Source organism: Pseudorasbora parva, chromosome 18 (genome assembly GCF_024679245.1).
Source record: "Pseudorasbora parva isolate DD20220531a chromosome 18, ASM2467924v1, whole genome shotgun sequence".
In the NCBI taxonomy this organism is placed as follows: Eukaryota; Metazoa; Chordata; class Actinopteri; order Cypriniformes; family Gobionidae; genus Pseudorasbora; species Pseudorasbora parva.
In genome coordinates, this window is record NC_090189.1 from 21,110,678 (window position 1) to 21,132,505 (window position 21,828).

Below are 21,828 nucleotides of genomic sequence, written 5' to 3' on the forward strand. Positions count from 1 at the left end.
ATAAATGCATGTACTAACAAGTGTGGTAATTTTAGCCTTATTACTAAAACTTGCAAATCATTACTATAATTCAAAAATGTCTCTATTACCAGTGTGAGCTACACTTTGTACAGGTATAGTTTAGAGAAACCTTTTATCCTAATATGTTAAAAAAAAATATATCTTATGCTTCAAAATATATTAAGTGAAATTACCACAATATATCTGAATATCTGAGTTTTTGGATAAGTTTTTAATAACCCTTAACATTCCATAAAAGAAGAATTTCAAGGTGTTTTTAAATACATGTTATTATAGAAAGTAAAAAAGTGTATAACATTTGCCTGTTCATGCATACAAAACATGAATATTCACCAAATATTTTAACACTTACATTTTCAGTGAAAAGGGTAAACTATACTTGCATATAAAGAATAATAATAATCAGAATAATTTTGGGAGATATCTTTCAAAAACTAAAAATGCTGATGTAAAATAAATGAATGATCAAAACCTTATTATTTATTAAGCAATTGTTGGAATTTATGTGACACAAAAGTTTGTGTGCTGCATTCACACCATGTTGTAACTACACAAATGACGTTCTACTCTGAGCTGTTCAGGTGCTACAGTGGTTTCTTACTGTTGTGCAAGAAAATCTCAGAAAATCTGAATTTTTCAGTCTGACAAAGTAATATATTAGCATCATAATTATGGTACCTCAGAGCTCTCAGAAAATGTTGATTTTTAAATTTGTAAATACGAGTTCTATAAATGCTTTTTTTTTTTTTTTGGAATCTCGTAATTCCAACATGGCGTGAACACAGTTTGGTCGGAGGCAGAGATGCCCAAACCAGGGCCTGTGAGTCAAAGATGGCCTCTGATGACTTTTGGCTCACCATGTCATATTACCCAAAAAAGCCATTGAAGAATATCTTCATTTCTAATATATTTTTTGCATTATAGAGTTTGTTTTTATTTTTTATAATACAGTTGGATACATAAAACATTTTCTTCTGGCCCACAGCCCTCAATCATATTTGATCTTTGGCCCTTTGTAGTTAAAACCTTGGGCTTTAAAAAAAACACACATTTATGATGCTACCATTAAAAACAAGTAATATTGAAACATAAAAATATACTAAAATAAATATACATTAGCACGATTAAAACAAAGGCAGAACTTTTTAGAAAATCTGGACATCAAATCTCTCCCAGTTTTGTGAGATTCATTTCCAGAAGCGATAGAATCCCAAGGCAATTGCCAAGCAGGTGAAGATGCATGCTGTGAATAAACATAATAATAATGACAATACAGATAATAATCACAGATCATTTAATTTACAGTTCAGAATACGTTCTAAATGCCCTGACGATAAAAAGAAATGTAAATGACATGAACAGACTAATCCTCTAACAAAGCACTTGATTCATTTATGATAAATTATGAAGTTCAGAGTCTTATCTGAATGACTTGCAAACAAGCCACTGATTTGTCAGCTGTCATCTGTTTGAAGAGAATCTTCAGTACATACCTGCAAGATATCTAACCGTCTCTAGCTTGAGTGATTCCAGGAGGGTTTTCAAAGAGGCTACTTGTATATCTATTTTCTTTGAAGTTTCCACTGCTTCACTTTCTATGTCTGCATTCTGGAAAAATGTGGTTAAAAAGAACTTTGACTGTAATAATGTCATTTGTGTGTCAATTTGGATATAAATAATTGCAATGAAAGCTTAAAGTAATTACACTGAATAGGAAATTCAGTAGCACTTTATTTACAGTATGTGCACTTTTATTGTACTTACCAAGAAAGTACTGAGTATTATAGTGTCTACATGGGTTACAATTAGGTTTAGGGGTATGTTCAGGACTAATACCTAGTTATTACCCAGTTATTGTAATTACTACAATAAATATATACACAGGACTGTAAAATAACGTGCTACTGAATACGCTTCCTTATAAATCTTAGTTTAAATAACTGTTGCTGCTGTTAAATCATGACAATTTTTAAAACTTACCATTTTTTGAAACTCGGTTTTAACCTCCATAAGTTTCTTCTCTTGTTCTGTAAACTGGAATAAAAAAATACTAGAATAACTTTTTATTCAAGTTTTAGACAAACTGTTAAAATGTTAACAAGTAATGTACACATACCATGTCTGTAACTCTACTTCGCTCCAGATTGATGTCTAGCTTTGCATCTGCTCTGATTTTTTGACTTTCTTCCTTTAATGTAAAAATAAAAAATAAATAAAGTTAGATTAAATTGAAACATGCACTGTGCAGAATGATTAGGAATGCACACATTTTACCTACCAGCAGTCTATTCTTTATTTGCTCCAGCTCTGTTTTCATTTTCTAAAGTTTGAAATATTTGAGAAGGTAAAGAACCAAACTGCACTTCAGCATTATTACTTAAGGGACAAAACTGGTTGTGTCCTTTATTTTGTGTTCATTCTGATTCTGAGCCAAAAACTTTATTCTTACTGCATTTTCTGAACGCAAGTTGGCAAATTCACTCTTCTCCAGGATAACCATGTCTTTCCTGATAGCGTCTAGATGAGCCATGATTTGTTGTAGAGCTATTTCCTAAAACAAATAAGGAAACCATATAATTTATCTGGGTTCATTAATAGTCATCTTTGCTGACAGCAGTTATATTTACCTGATGGGCTCCAGTGACCATGTCTCTGTAAACAATGTCCATATTGGCTGTAGTAAGTGTCACCAATGCTGTGACAATCACTTCTGCCTGCCTCTTCTCAAAACCTGGATTACATATGGAGGGCCCAATGTAAAATAAAGTATACAAATATATATATATATAAACAGACCCATTTTTAAGGCATTTTTAAAACACTTGTAAATGTAAATACTAGTAATTAGTAGAATAGATAGTATATAGTATCTATACTACTAGACAGTAAAATAGTTAGATTTTAAGAAATAAAACAAAGAAGAAAATTGCAGGCAACACGCTTTAAAACTTCACCAAGTAACGTTACTTCATAGTCAGTTAAAGGGATAGTTCACTCAAAAATGAAAATTAGCCCATGATTTACTCACCTTCAAGTCATCCTGGGTGTATATGACTTTCTTCTTTCAGTTAAATACAATCTGGGTTATATATTTTTTTTAAATAATGTCCTTGCTCTTCCAAGCTTTATAATGGCAGTAAATGGCTGATTGTGTTTTAAATATGGATACATATTTATATTTCTCTTACGCAAATGCGTTGCTTCGCTTCAGAAGGCATTTATTAACTTTTATGATGGATACATGCACTTTTATGGACTTCAAAACAGAAACATCATTCATTGCCATTATGCTTGGAAGAGCCAATATAACTCCAATTGTATTCATCTGAAAGAAGAATGTCATAAACAGCTAGGATAAATAATGGGCGAATTTTAATTTTTTTGGGTGAATCCCTTTAAACACGTACCGCTGGATTCCAGCTCTTTCACGAGCGCATGGGAATCAAACGTGAGTTTCCTCTGCTCTAGTGGCGTTAACTCCACTTTTCTCACATCATATGTCTTGACAGACGTAGTTTTATGCAATCCTGAAAGGAAAAATACGTCTGTAAGTCCTTGGCTAGGGCTACTAACGTTATCCACACTGTCCGTCGGTCAAACAACACTTACCTCTCCGTTGATACATTGGTTGGATGTTGAGTTGATGCAGTTTTAACAGCTTGGAGAACTGGTATTGTCTTCGTATAAACATTCCCCAACATGACATTGTTTTATAAAAAGTAATATGGCTAAACTAAATAAATATATGATTACTTAAATGTGAAGACAATTGTTGAGCCTTCAGCTTCTATACTTTTTGCTAAGACGAACTTGTCTGGCTGTCCTTCTTCTGGCATTCAGGGCAGAACGACACTGTAAACACACCTTTCAGGGTCAAATTGACTAAAAAACTTTCCAGATCTGTTGTGTGTGGTTTCCTGGTTTGGTTCACTCTAGATGGCGTAGAGATTGTGAAGAAGAAGGTGGAGTTTTCCCCCTCTGATGTCGTACCATAAACTGTAAGTTCTGGTAGAGATAAATGAGGCAAGAAACTAGAAATGCAGTTTAGCATAAAACAGCGCTTAGCGTCCCGGATGTTGTTGTGTCAAAATGGTCAGGTACGACCATTTTTTTTCGGTCTATGGGTACGACGGGTCCAAAGAATATTAACCGTTTAATTCGCTGTATATTTACAAAGTACTAAAGAAACAGCCATTTAAGTTTATAATTGCGCTGTTTCACTTATAAATCGAGACTACTTAAAGACTCGGCTCTTTTAAAGGGATATATTTGTTTATTTCTTATATATTATATAAGAAATAGTAAACATTTTTATTTTTTCCTTATAAACACGAAATAAAATATTTTTTAGAGTATAGGTAACAGTTTATTTTTTTACGGTCTATGGTAACAGTTAATGGGCCCCATTGACTTCCATAGTATTTTTTATATACATTTTTATATAATATATTTTATTAATATTTTATTTTGGAAGTCAATGTGGAGCAGCAGCACTGGTTACCGACATTCTACAAAATAGAAATATTCTTCTAGAATAGATTTACTATACTTTTTGTCCACAAATCTCTGGCAAGATACCAAATATTCTTCTGAGCCGTCACGCGCCTCCTGCTGGAGAACAGGTGCGTGCCACCCAAAGGTTGTAATTCGGCTTTTAGAAATAAAGTTTTCTTCTATCCAAAAGCTGTCATGGCTGCGCCCATGCCAAACGATAATAGCTGGTTTTTTGCTTTGGCTCTTGGAGTTTCATTTCTCAAATGTCTTTTGATAAATGCATAGTAAGTTATTTTTTCTCACAATATATACGTTTCATCTCATGTGGTCATCACATTAAACGATAAAAGTCCTTGGCATTTAAGAAGAGCGTGCAAATACTCGAGAGTCATTCATTGTGTCCGCCTTTAACGAATACATAACATTTGCATCACATATTCTGAAGTATTGTGATGTAACGTTTTAATTAAAAATCATTATATTTCAGCCACTCCACGGACTTTGAAGTACATAGGAACTGGCTTGCCCTGACTCACAGTCTGCCAGTATCACAGTGGTATTATGAGGTTAGTCATATGTATTAACTTAGTTTTCATACAATTATATAACACACCCACGGTTTTTATTTTTTTATTTTTTCCAGGCTACATCTGAGTGGACATTGGATTATCCTCCCCTGTTTGCTTGGTTTGAATATGGACTTTCTCATATTGCCCGTTGTTTTGATAAGGAGATGCTGGTTGTTCAGAATCTGAATTATGCAAGTCCAGCCACAGTCCTGTTCCAAAGGCTGTCAGTCATTGTAGCTGATGTGGTCTTGATTTATGCAGTTAAAGAGTATGTAGCTTTTACATGACACTTTAATTAATAATTTTTATTAATTAAAGAAATATATATTTAATTATATTTGATAATATATTAATAATTAAAATATATATATTTTTTATTTTTGCACAATTGGATCAAAAGTAGTTTTTGTACCGTTGTCTTTTTTATTTTTTATCTTTAAGGCTTTTTAAGACCATATTAAGGGCTTGCTCTTGTTGAATCCAGGATGAAGTTGATTTGTACTTTTCTAGATGCAGCAAAAGTTTGCGAGAAGACAAAGGAAAGGACCTTCTGGGAAAGCCATCTTTTATCCTGACAGTGTTGTTGCTGTGGAACTTTGGCCTTCTAATTGTTGATCGTATCCTTGGAGATCTGGCACATTAATAAGTCTTGCATGCCCTGCTGTGGCTCAGACATGTCATTTCCCTTGCCTGAAATTAATTTTGCTTGACTAAATTCCTGCAGATATTCATTTTCAGTATAATGGCTTCCTGTTTGGAGTTCTACTTCTATCAATAGCAAGACATTTCCAGGTATTGCTTGTAATTTTTTGTGTGTTAATTTGAAAGTTAAGACATAACTAATCTGGAATTTTATTGAAATATCATACACGTTTTATTTAAATTTCACTTGGACTTTGTTTTGATTCAGAATGTATCTGATTTTCTGTGTTAACAGAATAGACACTTAGAAGGGGCTTTGCTGTTTTCAATACTTTTGAACTTGAAGCATATATATCTATATATCGCACCTGCCTACGGTATCTTCCTGCTTAGATGTTTTTGTTTCACCCAGAACAATGCAGGTAATACGTGGTAAAAAAAATTAAAATTACTATTTTTAATGTTTTTTGAAAGAAGTCTTATGCTTATTTATTGATGCAAATTTATTTGATCAAAAATACAGAAAAAACAGAAATGTTGTAACATTTTATTACAATTTAAAATAATGGTTTTCTATTTTAAAATACTTTAAAATATAATTTATGAAGCTGAGTTTTTATCAGCGATTACTCCAGTCTTCAATGTCACATGATCCTTCAGAAATCATTATAATATGCTGATCTATTATCAATGTTGGAAACAGTTATGCTGCTTAATATATTTTCATAATCTGTGATACATTTTTTCAGGATTCTTGTAACAATATACTCTATTGTTCAAAAGTTTGGGGTCAGTATTTTTTTAAAGAAATTATTACTTTTTTTTATTGTTAAATTGATAAAACTGTTAGTAAAGATTTCTATTGTTCGAAAAGATTTATATTTTGAATTCTGTTGTTATTCATCAATAAATTCTGGAAAAAAAGAAGCCCATAAATTAATGAGATAATAAATAATTGTATTAGAATGATTTCTGAAGGATCATGTGACACTGTAGACTGGAATAATGGCTAATCAAAATTCAGCTTTGCATCACGTAAATAAATCACATTTTAAAGTATATTCAAATAGAAAACCATTGTTTTAAATCATAATAATATTTCACAATATTACAGTTTTTTTTCTGTATTTTTGATCAAATAAATGCATGCTTGATGAGCATTCAAAAACATAAACAATACTAATGTTTCCAAACTTTTGACCGGTACTGTATTTCTTATTTTTCAGATGGCTCTTTGCAGTGGAGAAGTTTCAGTCCCTTGAGACTGGTAGCACTGGGAACTATTGTCTTGACAACTTTTGCAGTGTCTTTTGGACCCTTTATAGCACTGGTTTGTTATCAGTATATCTAACATAAAAAAATATTCTTTGATTAATAGAAACTCCAAATGAACAGAATTTATTTGAAATGAATAAAAGCATTAATTTCTTCGTCTTCATTTTATTCATCTTTAAAAGGGTCAGCTTCCACAAGTCCTGTCACGACTCTTCCCCTTCAAGCGTGGTCTGTGTCATGCTTACTGGGCACCGAACATGTGGGCGCTTTACAATATAGCAGATAAAGCTTTTTCCATTCTGGGTATGTTTAGTAACTCCAAAGACTGTTATATTACTGTAGATCAAATAAAAACAATAGGATAATTTGATTGTATGTTCATATTATGAGCGTTGTCACATGATTCATTCACTGCCCTTGTTTACACTGATTCACTTATTCAGGTGTGAAACTGAAAGTGCTTGACATCAACAAACTTCCCCAGGCCTCGATGACTGGTGGTCTGGTTCAAGAGTTTCAGCACTCTGTGCTTCCTTCATTCTCTCCTTTAGTGACCCTTGCTTGTACCTTACTGTCAGTATTGGTGAGTTCTTATTTATTTGCTTTGTTAATGTGAATATTCAAATGGATTGCCTTAAAGGGTTAGTTCACTCAAAAATGTATTTATTAATATTTATTAATGAGTCACTCTAATGTCGTTCCACACCCGTAAGACCTCCGTTCATCTTCGGAACACAGTTTAAGATATTTTTATATTTGTATTATATATCCAAGAGCGTATGAAAGTGAATGCACACTATACTGTCCAGAAGGGTAATAAAACATCATCAAAGTAGTCCATATGTGACATCAGTTAGTTAATTAGAATCTCTTGAAGCATCGAGAATACATTTTGGTCCAAAAATAACAAAAACTACAACTTAATTCAGCATTGTCTTCTCTTGCCTGGTTGTTTTCAATCCTCAAATAAAGATTCAAACGGCTATAAATCAGCATATCGATTCATGATTTGGATCGTGTGTCAAACTGCTGAAATCATGTGAGATTGGCAATCCGAATCATGAATCAATCTGCTGATTCATAACCGTTTTAATCTTTATTTGAGGATTGAAAACAAACAGGGAAGAGAAGACAATGCTGAATAAAGTCGTAGTTTTTGTGATTTTTGGACCAAATGTATTTTCTAATTTAACTAACTGATGTCAAATATGGACTACTGTGATTATGTTTTTATTTCTGGACATGGACAGTATAGTGTGCATACACTCTTGAACTAAATATAAAAATATCTTACGGGTATCTTTCAAGGTCTTACGGGTGTGGAACGACATTAGGGTGAGTCATTAATGCCGTTAAAGGGTGAACTAACCCTTTAATTTCATTCATTGACAATTTGAATAATGAGAGGAAATTGATTTCTAGATTTGCCAGACTCTGAAGTGTATACCATTTTTGTCACTTTGGTCCTTGCAGCCTGCTCTTTTCAGGATATGGCATAGACCTAATGGGGTGAGAGGATTCTTGCGCTGCCTTGTCATTTGTGCCCTTGGATCTTTTATGTTTGGTTGGCATGTGCATGAGAAAGCCATTCTGATGGCTGTACTTCCTTTAAGGTGATCTTCTAATGATGGTATCCTTACATGAGCATGTTATGCGAGCCGCCTACTCTCTCAAACACTTTCTTGTTTTTCAGTTTGCTCGCTGTGGAGAGTAGAGAAGATGCCAGGATTTTTCTTATCCTCAGTATAACTGGTCATTATTCCCTATTTCCACTCCTCTTCACAACCCAAGGTATGTCGTATTCAGGAAAAAACTCATACTATCCTGCTACAAGCATTTTGCATCATCAATGATTGTAATTCTTAAACATTTCCATTCTTAATTCCAGAGTTGCCCATTAAAATATTTCTCATGTTGCTGTTTACAATCTTCAGTTTCACTTCCCTAAATACGCTGTTCAGGTCAGTACTTAAAATGGGTTTATTGGACTTGATGTGTAAACAAACGATTGATAATGTAATTCATTCTTCATTTAATTTTTCAGGAAGGGCGGGGCTTTGTTGAACCCACTGGAAACCATGTATCTCTTGGGCCTGATTCCTCTGGAGATCATCTGTGAGTTTGTTTACCCGCTGACAGTCTGGCAGAAGACGTTCCCCTTCCTCCCTCTGATGTTCACCTCAGTCTACTGTGCGCTGGGAGTGACATATGCCTTTATCAGACTATATATTTCATTGCTGACATGTTCAGACACCACTAAAAAGATGAAAACGCAGTGAATCATGTGATTCAGAGGCTAGCATAATATCAAGAAACCGTTGAATTGGACAAAAATGTTTCATTGGACCAAAATGAAAGATTTGTAGATATCTCAGGATTTGTATGGGGATGGTTTGTGGGATATGAGAATATTGGTACTCAGTTCTTTATTACTTTATGGAATATAGACTATGGATACAAATGTTTATTTTTTTTAAGGTGTTTTGCTCAGTAAAATTGCCTATAACCTGCTGTGTTTTATTGTTTACTTAAACAAAAACTACAAAAAAAAATTGTGAATTGAAATAAAGCTGAAATAAAAATATTACATAGAAAAACCTAAACAACATGACTTGGCAACTAACTGAAATTAAATGTGTGAGTTTGAAGTACTTAAATGAAAACTGTAATGAAAATAAATTCAAGCTAAATAGAAAAAAACAATAACAAAAACAAATATATATATAATTTTTATTTTATTTTTTATATTTATTATATTTTATATGATATATTTATTATATATATTTTTTTTTCTATATTAAGCAATTTTATATATATAAAAGCTTATTCAAAATATTAATAAATACTCCAGCAGGGTCATTCCATTTCGAATCAACCAAATTTCAGAAACGTATTATACTATATTGTTTTCCTGAATAAAGACAAACATAAATAGTTATGAAAGCCAAAACAGTAAATGTAAAGAATGTTTTTTAGAGGGAAAAATGACAATTTTTCAACTGAGATTTGAAGCCAAATTTTGACCCTTCAAAAATTAGTAAAATATATTTTTTGAGTTTTTTTGAATGGTCACCATTGGCATATGATGTAACAAAGATAGCTAAAGTCAACATATTTTACTAATAGAGCCACCGATCTCTGTGTAAAACAAACAAAAAAAAAAATCTGTCATCTGGCTAGTCATTTTTTTACCCCCCTGTAATTTTCCTTCAAATCTCAGTTGAAAATTGTCATTTTGCCCTCTACAAAACTTACTACTTACATTCTTTACATTTAATGTTTTGGCTTTCTTCATTTATGCATTTCTTTCACCAGAAAAAAAAAGATCAAAGTAAAAAATAAAAAAGTAGCCAGGGACCTCTGCTTGAGTTGACATGGAATTACCCAATAATAATATATACAGTAAACCTAAAATAACACTGATGCCTTTTAAACATATTTTCACCGTTCCTGTCACTCATTTCCGTCTCTGATAAAATTAAGCAGTGAGTTGTTTAAATAATTTTATTAATAAGGCAACATAAATATTCCATACCAAATGGCATACTACCTGATTCTTACTAAAATACCACATTCAAGTACTTGATGTTTTGTACCTGAAACATTTCTAGAGTGTAAAAGGTCAAATGTAAAGAATCGTTACTGGAGGCATACAGTCCAGGGCATGAAAACGTGATCATCTCAAGAGTTACAAAGCTTTAAATTGATGGCTTCCATTAAAAAGCATAAATTAGAAAACAATCAAAAACAATTCACACTTGTCTTCTTATGAAAGGGGCAGACTAATCATAAAACCATTATGGAAATCACATTACACTGAAGAATTCCCAACTTATTGCTTCAGTTCTGTATCAATATCCGTATTTGGTGTGAATCCAACTGAACAATGTCATGTTGGCAGAGCTCCTCACTGGTCTCTATCTGCTGTATACTGTGGTTACACAATTTAAATTTATTTTTAAAGGAGTAATCCTGTAATCCTTGACACACACTGTAACTGACTGCGTAATGATGCTGTTAAAATATTTAAAAAAGAAAAAGCACTTTTCAAGTCCTTTTGTGATTTGCCTGCATTTTTCAAAGCAAGGCTTATCCAAAGGTCTCAAGAATATCAAAACAGTGATATTACATAATTTTAAATGTTTAAATTTGTGTATTACCATTCAGAAGTTTAGGGTTGTAGTTTTTAAGATTTTAAAAAAATTCAAATATATCATCCTTACCAAGGCTGGTATGACTACAAACCATAATATTATGAAATATATTACAATTTAAAATTACTGTTTGAATATATTTTAAAATGTAATTAAAATAGTATGGCAAAGCTGAATTTTCAGCAGCCGATTCTTTAGAAATCATTCTAGCATAATGATTTGGTGCACAAGAAACATTCTGGAAACAGTGATATTTTTTTTTAACATTCTTAAATCAATTCAAAGTTTTTTTTTAAAAAACTCAGCAGAATAGCAGTTTTTTTAAAATAAAAAAAAACTTAAATATTTTGTAACATTATAATGTGTCCTGACATAATATAAATATTTAATTAAAATAAAAAAATAAAATAAAAATCTTACTGACCCCCAACTTTTAAACAGGAATGTGTATATACGAGTCTGAAAAATATAATGGTATGGAAAGTATTCAGACCCCCTTAAATTTTTCCCTCTTTGTTATGTTGCAGCCATTTGCTAAAATCTTTTAAGTTTTAACATAAAAGATTTTTAGCAAATCTTTTAACTTTTCTCATGAATGTACACACATCACCCCAAATTGACAGAAAAACACAGAATTGTTGACATTTTTGCAGATTTATTAAAAAAGAAATCCTGAAATATCACATGGTCCTAAGTATTTAGACCCTTTGCTCAGTATTTTGTAGAAGCACCCTTTTGATCTAATACAGCCATGAGTATTTTGGGGAAAGAAGCAAGTTTTTTTACACCTGGATTTGGGGATCCTCTGCCATTCCTTCTTGCAGATCCTTTCCACTTCTGTCAGGTTGGATGGTAAATGTTGGTGGACAGTTATTTTCAGGTCTCTTCAGAGATGCTCCATTGGGTTTAAGTCAGGCCACTCCGTCATTATTTTAACTATGTCTTTAGGGTTATTGTCTTGTTGGAAGGTGAACCTTCGGTCTAGTCTGAGGTCTTGAGCACTGTGGAGAAGGTTTTCCTCCAGGATATCCCTGTACTTGGCCACATCCATCTTTCCCTTGATTGCAACCAGTTGTCCTGTCCCTGCAGCTGAAAAACACCCCCACAGCATGATGCTGCCACCACCATGCTTCACTGTTGGGACTGTATTAGACAGGTGTATTTTTCTCCATATATACCGCTTAGATTTAAGGCCAAAAGTTATATCTTGGTCTCATCAGATAATCTTATTTTTAGAGTCCTTCAGGTGTTTTTTTTTTTTTTTTGCAAACTCCATGCGGGCTTTCATGTGTCTTGCACTGTGGAGAGGCTTCCATCAGGCCACTCTGCCATAAAGCCCTGACTGGTGAAGGGCTGCAGTGATGGTTGACTTTCTACAACTTTCTCCCATCTCCCGACTGCATCTCTGTAACTCACAGTGATCTTTGGGTTCTTGTTTACCTCTCTCACCAAGGCTCTTCTCCCCCAATAGCTCAGTTTGGCTGGACGGCCAGCTCTAGGAAGGGTTCTGGTTGTCCCAAACGTCTTCCATTTAAGGATCATGGAGGCCACTGTGCTCTTAGGAACCTTAAGTGTAGCAGAATTTTTTTGTAACCATGGCCAGATCAGTGCCTTGCCACAATTCTGTCTCTGAGCTCTTTAGGCAGTTCATTTGACCTCATGATTCTCATTTGCTCTGACATGCACTGTAAGCTGTAAGGTCTTATATAGACAGGTGTGTGGTTTTCCTAATCAAGTCCAATTCTAATCAAGTCAGTATAATCAAACACAGCTGGACTCAAATGAAGGTGTAGAACCATCTCAATGATGATCCGAAGAAATGGACAGCACCTGAGTTAAATATATAAGTGTCACAGCAAAGGGTCTGAAAACTTAGGACCATGTGATATTTAAGTTTTTCTTTTGTAATAAATCTGCAAAAAAAAAAAAAAAAAATCCTCTGTCAATATGAGGTGCTACATTAATGAGAAAAAAATTACTTAAATAATTTTTGCAAAATAGTTGCAATATAGCAAAGAGTGACAAATTTAAGGGGGTCTGAATACTTTCCGCACCCACTGTACAATGGCTAGTTTCTAAATGTTTTTGACAAGTTAGGTCAGCTAAAATGGCATGGACATGCATTTAATGAATTTAACACCTACTGTGTCAGGTAACTTGATCAGGTAAATTTGATCCATTTCTTGGATAAAGTGCTGTATTTGTAGTATTTTGTATTAATGGTTCTTAACTGATGGGTGCAAACCAAAACATGGAACATAGATATGTTCTGATGGGTCACAAAGAGCAAAATAAATGGAACTCAGCATATGGGATGTTGATCAGCCTATATACGTGTTCTACATTTTTTACATTTCCCACATAGCCTGGTCTATGGTCTACTAAGGAAGTAAAAAAGAGTGAATGCAACTTTGTTTCACAATTCTGATGTCAGAATTATAGTAATTTTTTCCTCAGATTTGGAGTTGCAATTGCGACTTTTTATCTCTCATTTCTTAGAAAAGTCGCGATATAGTTGCGATATAACCCGCAATTGTGAGAAAAAGTCAGAACTGTGAGGTTATGTCTAAGAAAAAAAGTCTGAATTGCAAAATGTAAACTCGCAATTGTGAAGTAAAAAGTCACAATTAGTTTTCTGTGGCAGAACCAAGCTTCTACATTACTAATTAACGCAGTAATGCAGTTCATTATAATAATGTTTAATACAACATTCTATAGAAATTTTGATTTACAATTTTTGTTCTGTGTAGGGTTGTCATTTGATGTCCTATAAAATGTAGGCAACATTTTTTGGAGAACCATTGCTCTATATATTGTAATTCACAGTTTTTAGGGCAATTCAGGCCACGCCGGCAACGGACTCTTTCAGAGTTCACTCAGAGCAATCTAGTGATGCCATAAACAGTTTAAGCACAAGTACATGGATTATATGATGTGCTCACCCAATGAAAGTCAGATGTATGCTCAGTGCTCTCCGCTGAGCCTTTCCTTAAAAAGCACCACACTGCTCAATCCTAAGTCTTGCCAGCAGTTCCTTAGTCTCCTGAACCCCTTATAGCATTAGAGGGTCAATGTTCATCTGAGGACAGCTCCAATGCACCATGACAGTTCTCCTGAGAACCTTCCATTGAGAAATCGCACCGGTGCCGTGGGAAGCTACATCTGATCCTCAAGACCTGGACCACCAAACTCCATTTTCATTTTCAAGAGGGGAGTTTCCATTGTCAATTAGATGAACTACACGCTTTCTGTCGACCTTCAAAAATAATAATTAGGACTGGAGTGAGGTCCATCAGTTTCTTCAGCATATCCATAATGTCAGGATGTTCTTTTGCTCCTTCAATGAACTCCTCCAGCGTCAGTTCACCTGAATGTTTTAAGGAGAAAGAGATGCCATAAACCCACTAGAATATATAAATGCATACATATGAGGACTTTAGCAAATTAACTGGTGCTCACCCTCTCCATTAACATCAATCTTTTCATAAATAAGGGTCACTATTTCCTCTGGCACAATATCACGATTTCTTGTGATGTCTTGTATTGCCTGTTGTGAAACAAATAGAAACATCACTTAAAATCTATATACCTAGAACATTTGTAATATCTGAACTGCTGCAGTAGGCGATCGTTTGAAGTAGCTGAACAACCACCTGAGGTCAGCTGAACAGCAAACCGCATGTGACACCCTAAGAAGTGTCAGTCTCAGAGACCGAGGTACAGAAACAGCACAGTTCTCTAACTGGATTAAATAAGCTCATCTACAAGTTAAACAGGCTAATCCAGGGTTCATGTTAACCCAACCTGCCTTTTGAATCAGTTTCAGCAATGACTTTCTATTTTGGTTTGTTCACAAATACCTAATGGAAGCAAATATACATGTAGATAATCCAGGGATTATCACATACTAGCATATCACACACTAAAGAAGTAAGCTGTTGGGGATGGTTTATGGTATTTAATGAATATTTCCCTTACCGTAAATATTGTTTCCAATTCATCCTTGTCAATTTTTCCATTGCCGTCCTGGTCAAAAAGTTTGAAGTACCACTTGAGTTTCTGGTTAATTTCCCCCTTGAGCATTAAGCTAACAGCAGCGATATATTCCACAAAATCTATGTATCCATCCTAAAAAAAAAAAGAGGGACAGTAAAAAATGTTTTTAAAATCCCAGAGACCCTTTTTTGCTGTTTTATTTTGAACAGTTCTGTTAAGGAGATTTAGATGAGGTCATCCTGTGCTTTTTTAGCTTGCTTTAACCTGTTTAAGCTTTGTAACTAATCTTTTCTCTTGCAAGCTGAACAGAAAACATTGACATAATGTAAACCAATAAACAGTGACCAAATATATGGCTAAAATAAACATTAAAAAATATGTTTATGAAAATGCAATGCATTATAATTACCATATACTTTTGTGTTTTGTTTAATTTAAATAACCCAGATTTGAACTAAATTAAACAGTTGAAACGAAAATATTTTATATACATTTTTAAAATGAAAAATATAAATTTAGGCAAGATTTTTGTTCTATATCCAAGTCATTTGACCTTAGTAAGGGGTTAAAACATTTATATGCATAATTTAGCAGACTTTCATCCAAAGCAACTCACAAATCAGATATACCGGTGCAAAGGATAAATGGTTTACCACTAGTTGACCGTATCTTTACCTTATCTGATCCCTGGTGCACAAGTCAGCCCAACTTGAGCCCCAACTAAGTATTGAGTGCTGTACATGCTCATACTTTTCATGTTCATACTTTTCAGTTGGCCATTTAAAGGGATAGTTCACCCAAAAATGAATTGAATAAATGTTTATACACCCTCAAGATGATCCAAACCTGTATGAATTTTATTGTTCTGCCGTTCACAAAGGAAGATATTAGTTTGTAACCAAGCAGATCTCGGCCTCTATTGACTACCAGTATTTTTTCCTTATATGGTACTCTATGTGTGCCAATAATCTAAAAAATGCTGAGTTAAAAACAACCCAAGTTGGGTTGAAAATGGTCTAACCCAGCTGGGGTTAGACCTGGGTTGTTTTAATCCAGCAATTTGGTTCTTAAGCAAACATTTAACCCAATTGCGCAGTTAGTCCATTTTCAACCCAACTTGGGTTGTTTTTAACCCAGCATTTTTTAGAGTGTGGGTTAAAAACAATCCAAGTTGGGTTAAAAATTGACAAACCCACCGGTTGAGTTGTTTGAATCCAGCAAATGGGTTGTTTTAAGGAAATATTTAAGCCAACCACTGTTAAAACAACCAAATTGATGGGTTTGTCCATTTTAAACCAAACTTGGGTTGTTTTTAACCCAGCATTTTGTAGAGTGAAGATCTGCATGATTTATTTAAGTTTGGAATAACTTGAGGATGAGTAAATAGTTTAATTTAGGCTAAATTTTAAGTTCAAACACTAAATGATAGTTATGTGACAAGCCTATGAATGATGATGAGATCATCAGAAATTACACTGATGATTTTATATGCAAATGCGAGTATATAAACCAGAGAATGTAACCTTACCCCATCCATGTCGAAAGTGAAGAACACCTGATCCACATAACCACTGGCGTCCTCATTCATACCCTGCAGTCCCAGAATGGACTTGAGCTCAAAAAGTGTGATCAGGCCTGATGGAGACTCCCTCATGAACTTGTTATACCAGTGGTGCATATCTTCAGCAAGGATATCCTCCAGACTTGTATGTTTGTTGCCCATGGCTGCAGGGGACCACCCTCGCCTCACACACCTTCTGGTCCAGGCAGCTGCCTGTGGGCTCTGACAACGAGCTGCAGACTCGCCTCTGCACTCTCGAGTGTCTGAACCTATTAGACCCATGTACCAATAAAAAGAGGTGGTACCTGAAAATAACTCCTGCTAATGGGATGATGGCAAGACCGGTCCCTTAAAGAGTAACTGGCACAGAGTAGAGAAGGCTTATGTAACAGCCTTCAGATGAAGCGTTTGCACGGTCATTGTAGTGCAGAGTGCATTGGAGGCCGCCTCTCAGGATGGTATTGTCACGGGTCTTGAACTCTTTGAGATATAACAGTTATAATTATCGCTCTGTCTCTCAAGGCAGACTTTAAATCATTCTTATATAGAGGTGCTAAACTTCTGGATGATCCTGAGTAACCCATATTATTTGTATTAGGTCATGGCCGATAATCCATAAATGGCAGATATTACAATTCAATTAAAAGTAAAAACTATGGTTACACACTTTATTTTAAGGGGATGTAGTTACATTGTACTTACTCAAATACATACTGTAATAATAATTATCTACATGTGCTTACTATAGCGTGCAGTTAGGGTTAGGTTTAGGGTTAGTTACTTGTAATTATGCGTAATTTACTGTTATAGTACATGTATTAACGTTATGTGTAACTACTGTACATCACCTTAAAATAAAGTGTTAACTAAATTAACATCTAAAGCAACATGTGAGAAAAATGGATATTCATTTTGAGACTGGCAAAAGATTACATTTAACAATTTTATTTATTTATTGCTGTTTTTGGCAAAAGATTACATTTAACAACATTAATTAATTATTGGTGTTTTGAATGATTATGAACTTTGTATGATGATTGAAAAGTAAAGTAATGTACAATTAAATAAACACCAGCCAATACAGATAATTCAAAAATAAAATTATTAGAAATATGCACTCCTAAATATAATTATTTAATCAGGGATTATTACACCATATATTCTTTTGGGATTTATTGTTGTGTTTTTATGCATACATTAATATGAAAATATTTAGATAAATAAGATTTTTGATTAACATCAGGTAAATCATTTTACAAAATCAGCTGCAAATTCATAAGCTAAAAAATAATAAAAAATAACTGTTTAGTGATATAGCGAATGTACAGTCACTATACTGTTGCAGGTGAGAGTGATTTAATTTTCTGTCAAAGTATAGCCTACCATGAACTCTGAATTAGATATATTTATTATATTTATTTTTTTAAATTTAAATTTATTATTTATGTTATATTAAATCTGAAACTCAGAAAAATGTTAATAGCACTGTTAAAGAAATGGAAATATTGATTGGTATTGATCTGCGCATGGGTCTGCATCAAATGCCAGGAAATCATACATACTTGGGAAAATGGCATACCATGGTGGCTGACAACATGTCACGCAGCCATTTTTTTAGATTATATTAGCATGTCTACATTCCACTGCCAACAGTGATTCGTAAAATCAGAAAGCAGGGGATAAGTGTTGGAAGATACTTGGAAGATAGTTTTGAATAATATACAACATTTTGATATAGGTGCTAGTCAATTAGAATATCATAAAAAAAGTTGATTTTTTTCACTAATTCCATTCAAAAAGTGAAACTTGTATATTCATTCATTACACACAGACTGATATATTTCAAATGTTTATTTCTTCTAATTTTTAAGATTATAACTGACAACTCAGGAAAATCTCAAATTCAGTATCTCAGAAAATTAGAATATTGTGAAAAGGACACCTGATGCCACACTCTTATCAACTTTAACTCAAAACACCTGCAGAGGCCTTTAAATGGTCTCTCAGTCTAGTTCTGTAGGATAAACTATCATGGGGAAGACTGCTGACTTGACAGTTGTCCAAAAGATGACCATTGACACCTTGCAAGGAGCGCAAGACAAAAAAGTTAATTGCAAAAGAGGCTGGCTGTTCACAGTTTCCAAGCACATTAATAGAGGTGAAGGGGAGGAAAAGACTCGGACTCATGTGAAAAATATTGGTCGTGACTGGGACTCGAATCCGCGGATCTCGACTACAACACTGCTTGCCAGTCAGATCACTGATTTTCTCACTTGAAAGTGATGAGCCAGATCTGTTCTCTTCATTAGGGTCTTAAGGTGGTTTGTATCCACTACAGTAAATGGGATTAAGTGATTGTGGTCATTAGCTCAAACGTTCATTGTGGGCACTATAGCATGAAACTCTCAACCTATTAATTTCCTGCTGTCTCTAAATGGCTAACTGTAAATTAAACTATGTTCCTTTGCTGGGTTTACCAGCAGCAGTGATTTTGTTAAACGTCACATTAAGGAAACTAACAAATTAACGACCAAAATGCAACATGTTATAAAATCATCATAACCAATAAGTAATAAGCTATTTTCTCCACTGGTTTTGAGGCTCTCTCCAAAACGCTGGGTTTTGATTTGGCATGCCGCACTGCAGACTTGGAAGTAATTGCCCATGGCTAGAATTAGATAAGGTTTGCATATTTAATGAGCTTCAGCTCCACTGTCAGTTCACATGAGGGAGAGGAGGGATTGTTTTCAAAGCGGCAATGATTTTCTCTATCAAAGGGCTCGTAAACGTCTTTATGAAACAAACACAATGATTTATTTCTCATCCACCCGGGATTAATTGGACTATCGGTGCGCCGCCCTTCAAATGTCAAGTCCAGATATTATGAGATTCATCGGCCTGCCTGGCTTTGCAAGCCCTGGCCCCGTAGTCCAGCGTGCTAAAAGTATGCTCTGTTAGACACGTACACATAAGCAAAACGATTTATAACAATGCCGTACTATTACATATAAAAACACGTTTTACTCACATAAGTATGTTGCACCATTCCTGTCAGATACAAATTGTCCAAATTGTTTGTTTACAAACGATCCCACAGTAAAATGAAGTGTACATGTCTTCCCCACGTGAGCTGAAACATTAAAAATAAAGTTCAACCACACATTCCTAATATTAGGATCCGAAAGGAAGCTTAAGCGACTGTGTTCTTCCACAACCAGGAATAGCGCAATATCTTGCTATCTTCCCGGCATGTTTATTGTTGTTGACCAGCGCGAGGTGTTTCATAGTGCTATGACATAAGAAAGAAGCGCAAGATCGTTTTCTGGGCCTGGTGTCTATAAAAGTTTTTCTTTGACTAACAATGAAGTTTTCAGCTCTGAAACTTAGAGAATATTCTTATATTACCACGACTATATCAAAAGCTCAAGGGAAAGTTTTCTCAATTCATCACCCCTTTAAACTATTCCCTAAAAAAATGAGGATTTGTTTATTCATCTGTAAATTGTGAATTTTTTTTACATGACTGTTACCCAGAGCTCTGACCATGAAGATGACCTTGTGTGCAGTATGATTATTAAATACATAAATTATAATAGATACGTGCAAACAACAGTACTAGAACGAAAAGTGAACAGGCTTGTGTTTTTACGCAAGACTTTGCTGTGACAATATTAGCAATCAGGACAAAGAAGTCTGGCAGCATTTCAGTAAAAGCCTGATTAGGAATCATCCACCATAATCCTTCCTCCCCTGACCTTGAATATCTGATTCGAATCATTAATTAATCTCAGTGCTGTTACTAGACAATAAATGAATTATAAATGAATTATATATATATATATATATATATATATATATATATATATATATATATATATATATATATATGTATTTATTTTTTAAATAATTAAATTTATATATATATAAAAATTTAATTATTTAAAAAATAAATACATGCTTAATAATAGCATGAGAGAGATCTAATGGTAAAATGGTAATCTGTCCCTCACTAGAGCTGACCATGAGGTCAGCACTGATTCCAGAGATGAGAACAGGTCTGGGAGGCTGAGCTGGTCAATGCCCTGATTAAAAGAAATTAATCGCTTCAGCAATATTTAAATAGTTCTTAATCTTTTTGACTCACAGGCCACCCAAAATATGTTTGACACTTCTGCCCCACAGCTAAGTAAACAGCTAAGTAAAATTATTATGAATGTCTAATTAAATACATTCCCAAATTTGAGAAGATTCAATGTTCTTTAAGAGTTATGATAAATAAATATATAAAACGTTACCAGTTGTTCATGATTATAGAATTTTTAAAATATATATATTTTACTCACAAATAGCAAGCAATTCACAGAAAGTTCTACTTAGTAAAATATTGCATTTGGCATTTTGACAAGAAAAATTGGTAACAGTTTACTTTGATGGTCCCCCAACAGACATTCTAGTGATTATAAGTAACTTTGCTAGCCTAGAAATCTAAACACACCCTAGTGTGTTTAGATTCTAATCTTGAGCAGAATAGGACTAGCCCTGAGTTACACACCTAAACACACCCTAGTGTGTTTAGATTCTAATCTTGAGCAGAATAGGACTAAGCCTGAGTTACAACCTCAGGTAAGGCTTCTTAGAAAGTTTCATACATATTTACAGGTAGCCTAGAAATCTAGACGCATCCTAGCGGCAGCAAATTTAATCTGCCCGCGAGTGTCGTCTAGCAACTCTCAATACACTTCTGAGCTGTATTCGCCTAACTCTTGCTGGGCCAATCACATCGTGTATAGAGTCTGTGGGCGGGGCCATAATGACGACGGCCGAGTTGCGTTTGCGTGCTTCTAGTAAACACAGAAACTGGCGAACGGCGGTCTTTCGAATCAGCTTTGACCTCTGGAAGACTTGGAGTTAACCTTTTCTCTGAGAAAAGAACAAAGAACGGCACTGAAGTCATTCTTAAAAAGGGAAGATGTGTTCGGAGTTTAGCCGACCGGATACGGCGAATGTTTAATCTATCAACAAGCTCTGTTTCACCTTCGTTGCTCTGCTTGGTGGTAGCGCTATCCTATCGCGTGCAGAGGGAGTTTGAAAGACAACAATTTATCCCGCCCCTCAG

General features: G+C 34.3%; 3 protein-coding genes across 3 annotated transcripts; 1 reads left to right on the forward strand and 2 right to left on the reverse strand.

Moving 5' to 3' along the window:
- Nucleotides 1–213: 213 nt before the first annotated feature.
- ccdc90b (coiled-coil domain containing 90B) lies at nucleotides 214–4,134 on the reverse strand. The gene is made up of 9 exons (XM_067423013.1): nucleotides 3,631–4,134; nucleotides 3,429–3,548; nucleotides 2,649–2,752; nucleotides 2,471–2,572; nucleotides 2,300–2,341; nucleotides 2,138–2,209; nucleotides 2,002–2,055; nucleotides 1,515–1,629; nucleotides 214–1,264 (listed from the first exon to the last, which is right to left on the reverse strand). Exons 1-9 carry the CDS (start codon nucleotides 3,725–3,727, stop codon nucleotides 1,209–1,211), a joined length of 762 nt encoding a protein of 253 aa, XP_067279114.1. The 5' UTR covers nucleotides 3,728–4,134; the 3' UTR covers nucleotides 214–1,208.
- A 519-nt stretch (nucleotides 4,135–4,653) lies between these two features.
- Nucleotides 4,654–9,596, forward strand: alg8 (ALG8 alpha-1,3-glucosyltransferase). The gene is made up of 13 exons (XM_067423012.1): nucleotides 4,654–4,799; nucleotides 5,003–5,081; nucleotides 5,159–5,352; nucleotides 5,595–5,701; nucleotides 5,809–5,876; nucleotides 6,022–6,148; nucleotides 6,953–7,056; nucleotides 7,184–7,304; nucleotides 7,445–7,584; nucleotides 8,475–8,614; nucleotides 8,695–8,792; nucleotides 8,890–8,962; nucleotides 9,046–9,596. The coding sequence occupies exons 1-13, from the start codon at nucleotides 4,711–4,713 to the stop codon at nucleotides 9,278–9,280; spliced, it is 1,575 nt and encodes a 524-aa protein (XP_067279113.1). The 5' UTR covers nucleotides 4,654–4,710; the 3' UTR covers nucleotides 9,281–9,596.
- A 3,561-nt stretch (nucleotides 9,597–13,157) lies between these two features.
- On the reverse strand, nucleotides 13,158–17,632 carry guca1d (guanylate cyclase activator 1d). The gene is made up of 4 exons (XM_067423338.1): nucleotides 16,680–17,632; nucleotides 15,134–15,283; nucleotides 14,615–14,702; nucleotides 13,158–14,522 (listed from the first exon to the last, which is right to left on the reverse strand). The coding sequence occupies exons 1-4, from the start codon at nucleotides 16,992–16,994 to the stop codon at nucleotides 14,380–14,382; spliced, it is 696 nt and encodes a 231-aa protein (XP_067279439.1). The 5' UTR covers nucleotides 16,995–17,632; the 3' UTR covers nucleotides 13,158–14,379.
- Between the last annotated feature and the right edge of the window lie 4,196 nt (nucleotides 17,633–21,828).

Excerpts from the sequence above, each read along its gene's own strand:
- ccdc90b (XM_067423013.1), bottom strand. The coding sequence starts at position 3,727 with ATGTCATGTTGGGGAATGTTTATACGAAGACAATACCAGTTCTCCAAG. Across the intron at positions 2,573-2,648 it reads TGGTCACTGGAGCCCATCAG|GAAATAGCTCTACAACAAAT; the intron begins GTAAATATAACT and ends TATTTGTTTTAG. Across the intron at positions 1,265-1,514 it reads GACGGTTAGATATCTTGCAG|CATGCATCTTCACCTGCTTG; the intron begins GTATGTACTGAA and ends GTTTATTCACAG.
- alg8 (XM_067423012.1), top strand. The coding sequence starts at position 4,711 with ATGGCTGCGCCCATGCCAAACGATAATAGCTGGTTTTTTGCTTTGGCT. Across the intron at positions 5,082-5,158 it reads TATCACAGTGGTATTATGAG|GCTACATCTGAGTGGACATT; the intron begins GTTAGTCATATG and ends TATTTTTTCCAG. Across the intron at positions 7,057-7,183 it reads TTGGACCCTTTATAGCACTG|GGTCAGCTTCCACAAGTCCT; the intron begins GTTTGTTATCAG and ends CATCTTTAAAAG.
- guca1d (XM_067423338.1), bottom strand. The coding sequence starts at position 16,994 with ATGGGTCTAATAGGTTCAGACACTCGAGAGTGCAGAGGCGAGTCTGCA. Across the intron at positions 15,284-16,679 it reads TCACTTTCGACATGGATGGG|GATGGATACATAGATTTTGT; the intron begins GTAAGGTTACAT and ends TTTTTTTTTTAG. Across the intron at positions 14,523-14,614 it reads GATTGATGTTAATGGAGAGG|GTGAACTGACGCTGGAGGAG; the intron begins GTGAGCACCAGT and ends TAAAACATTCAG.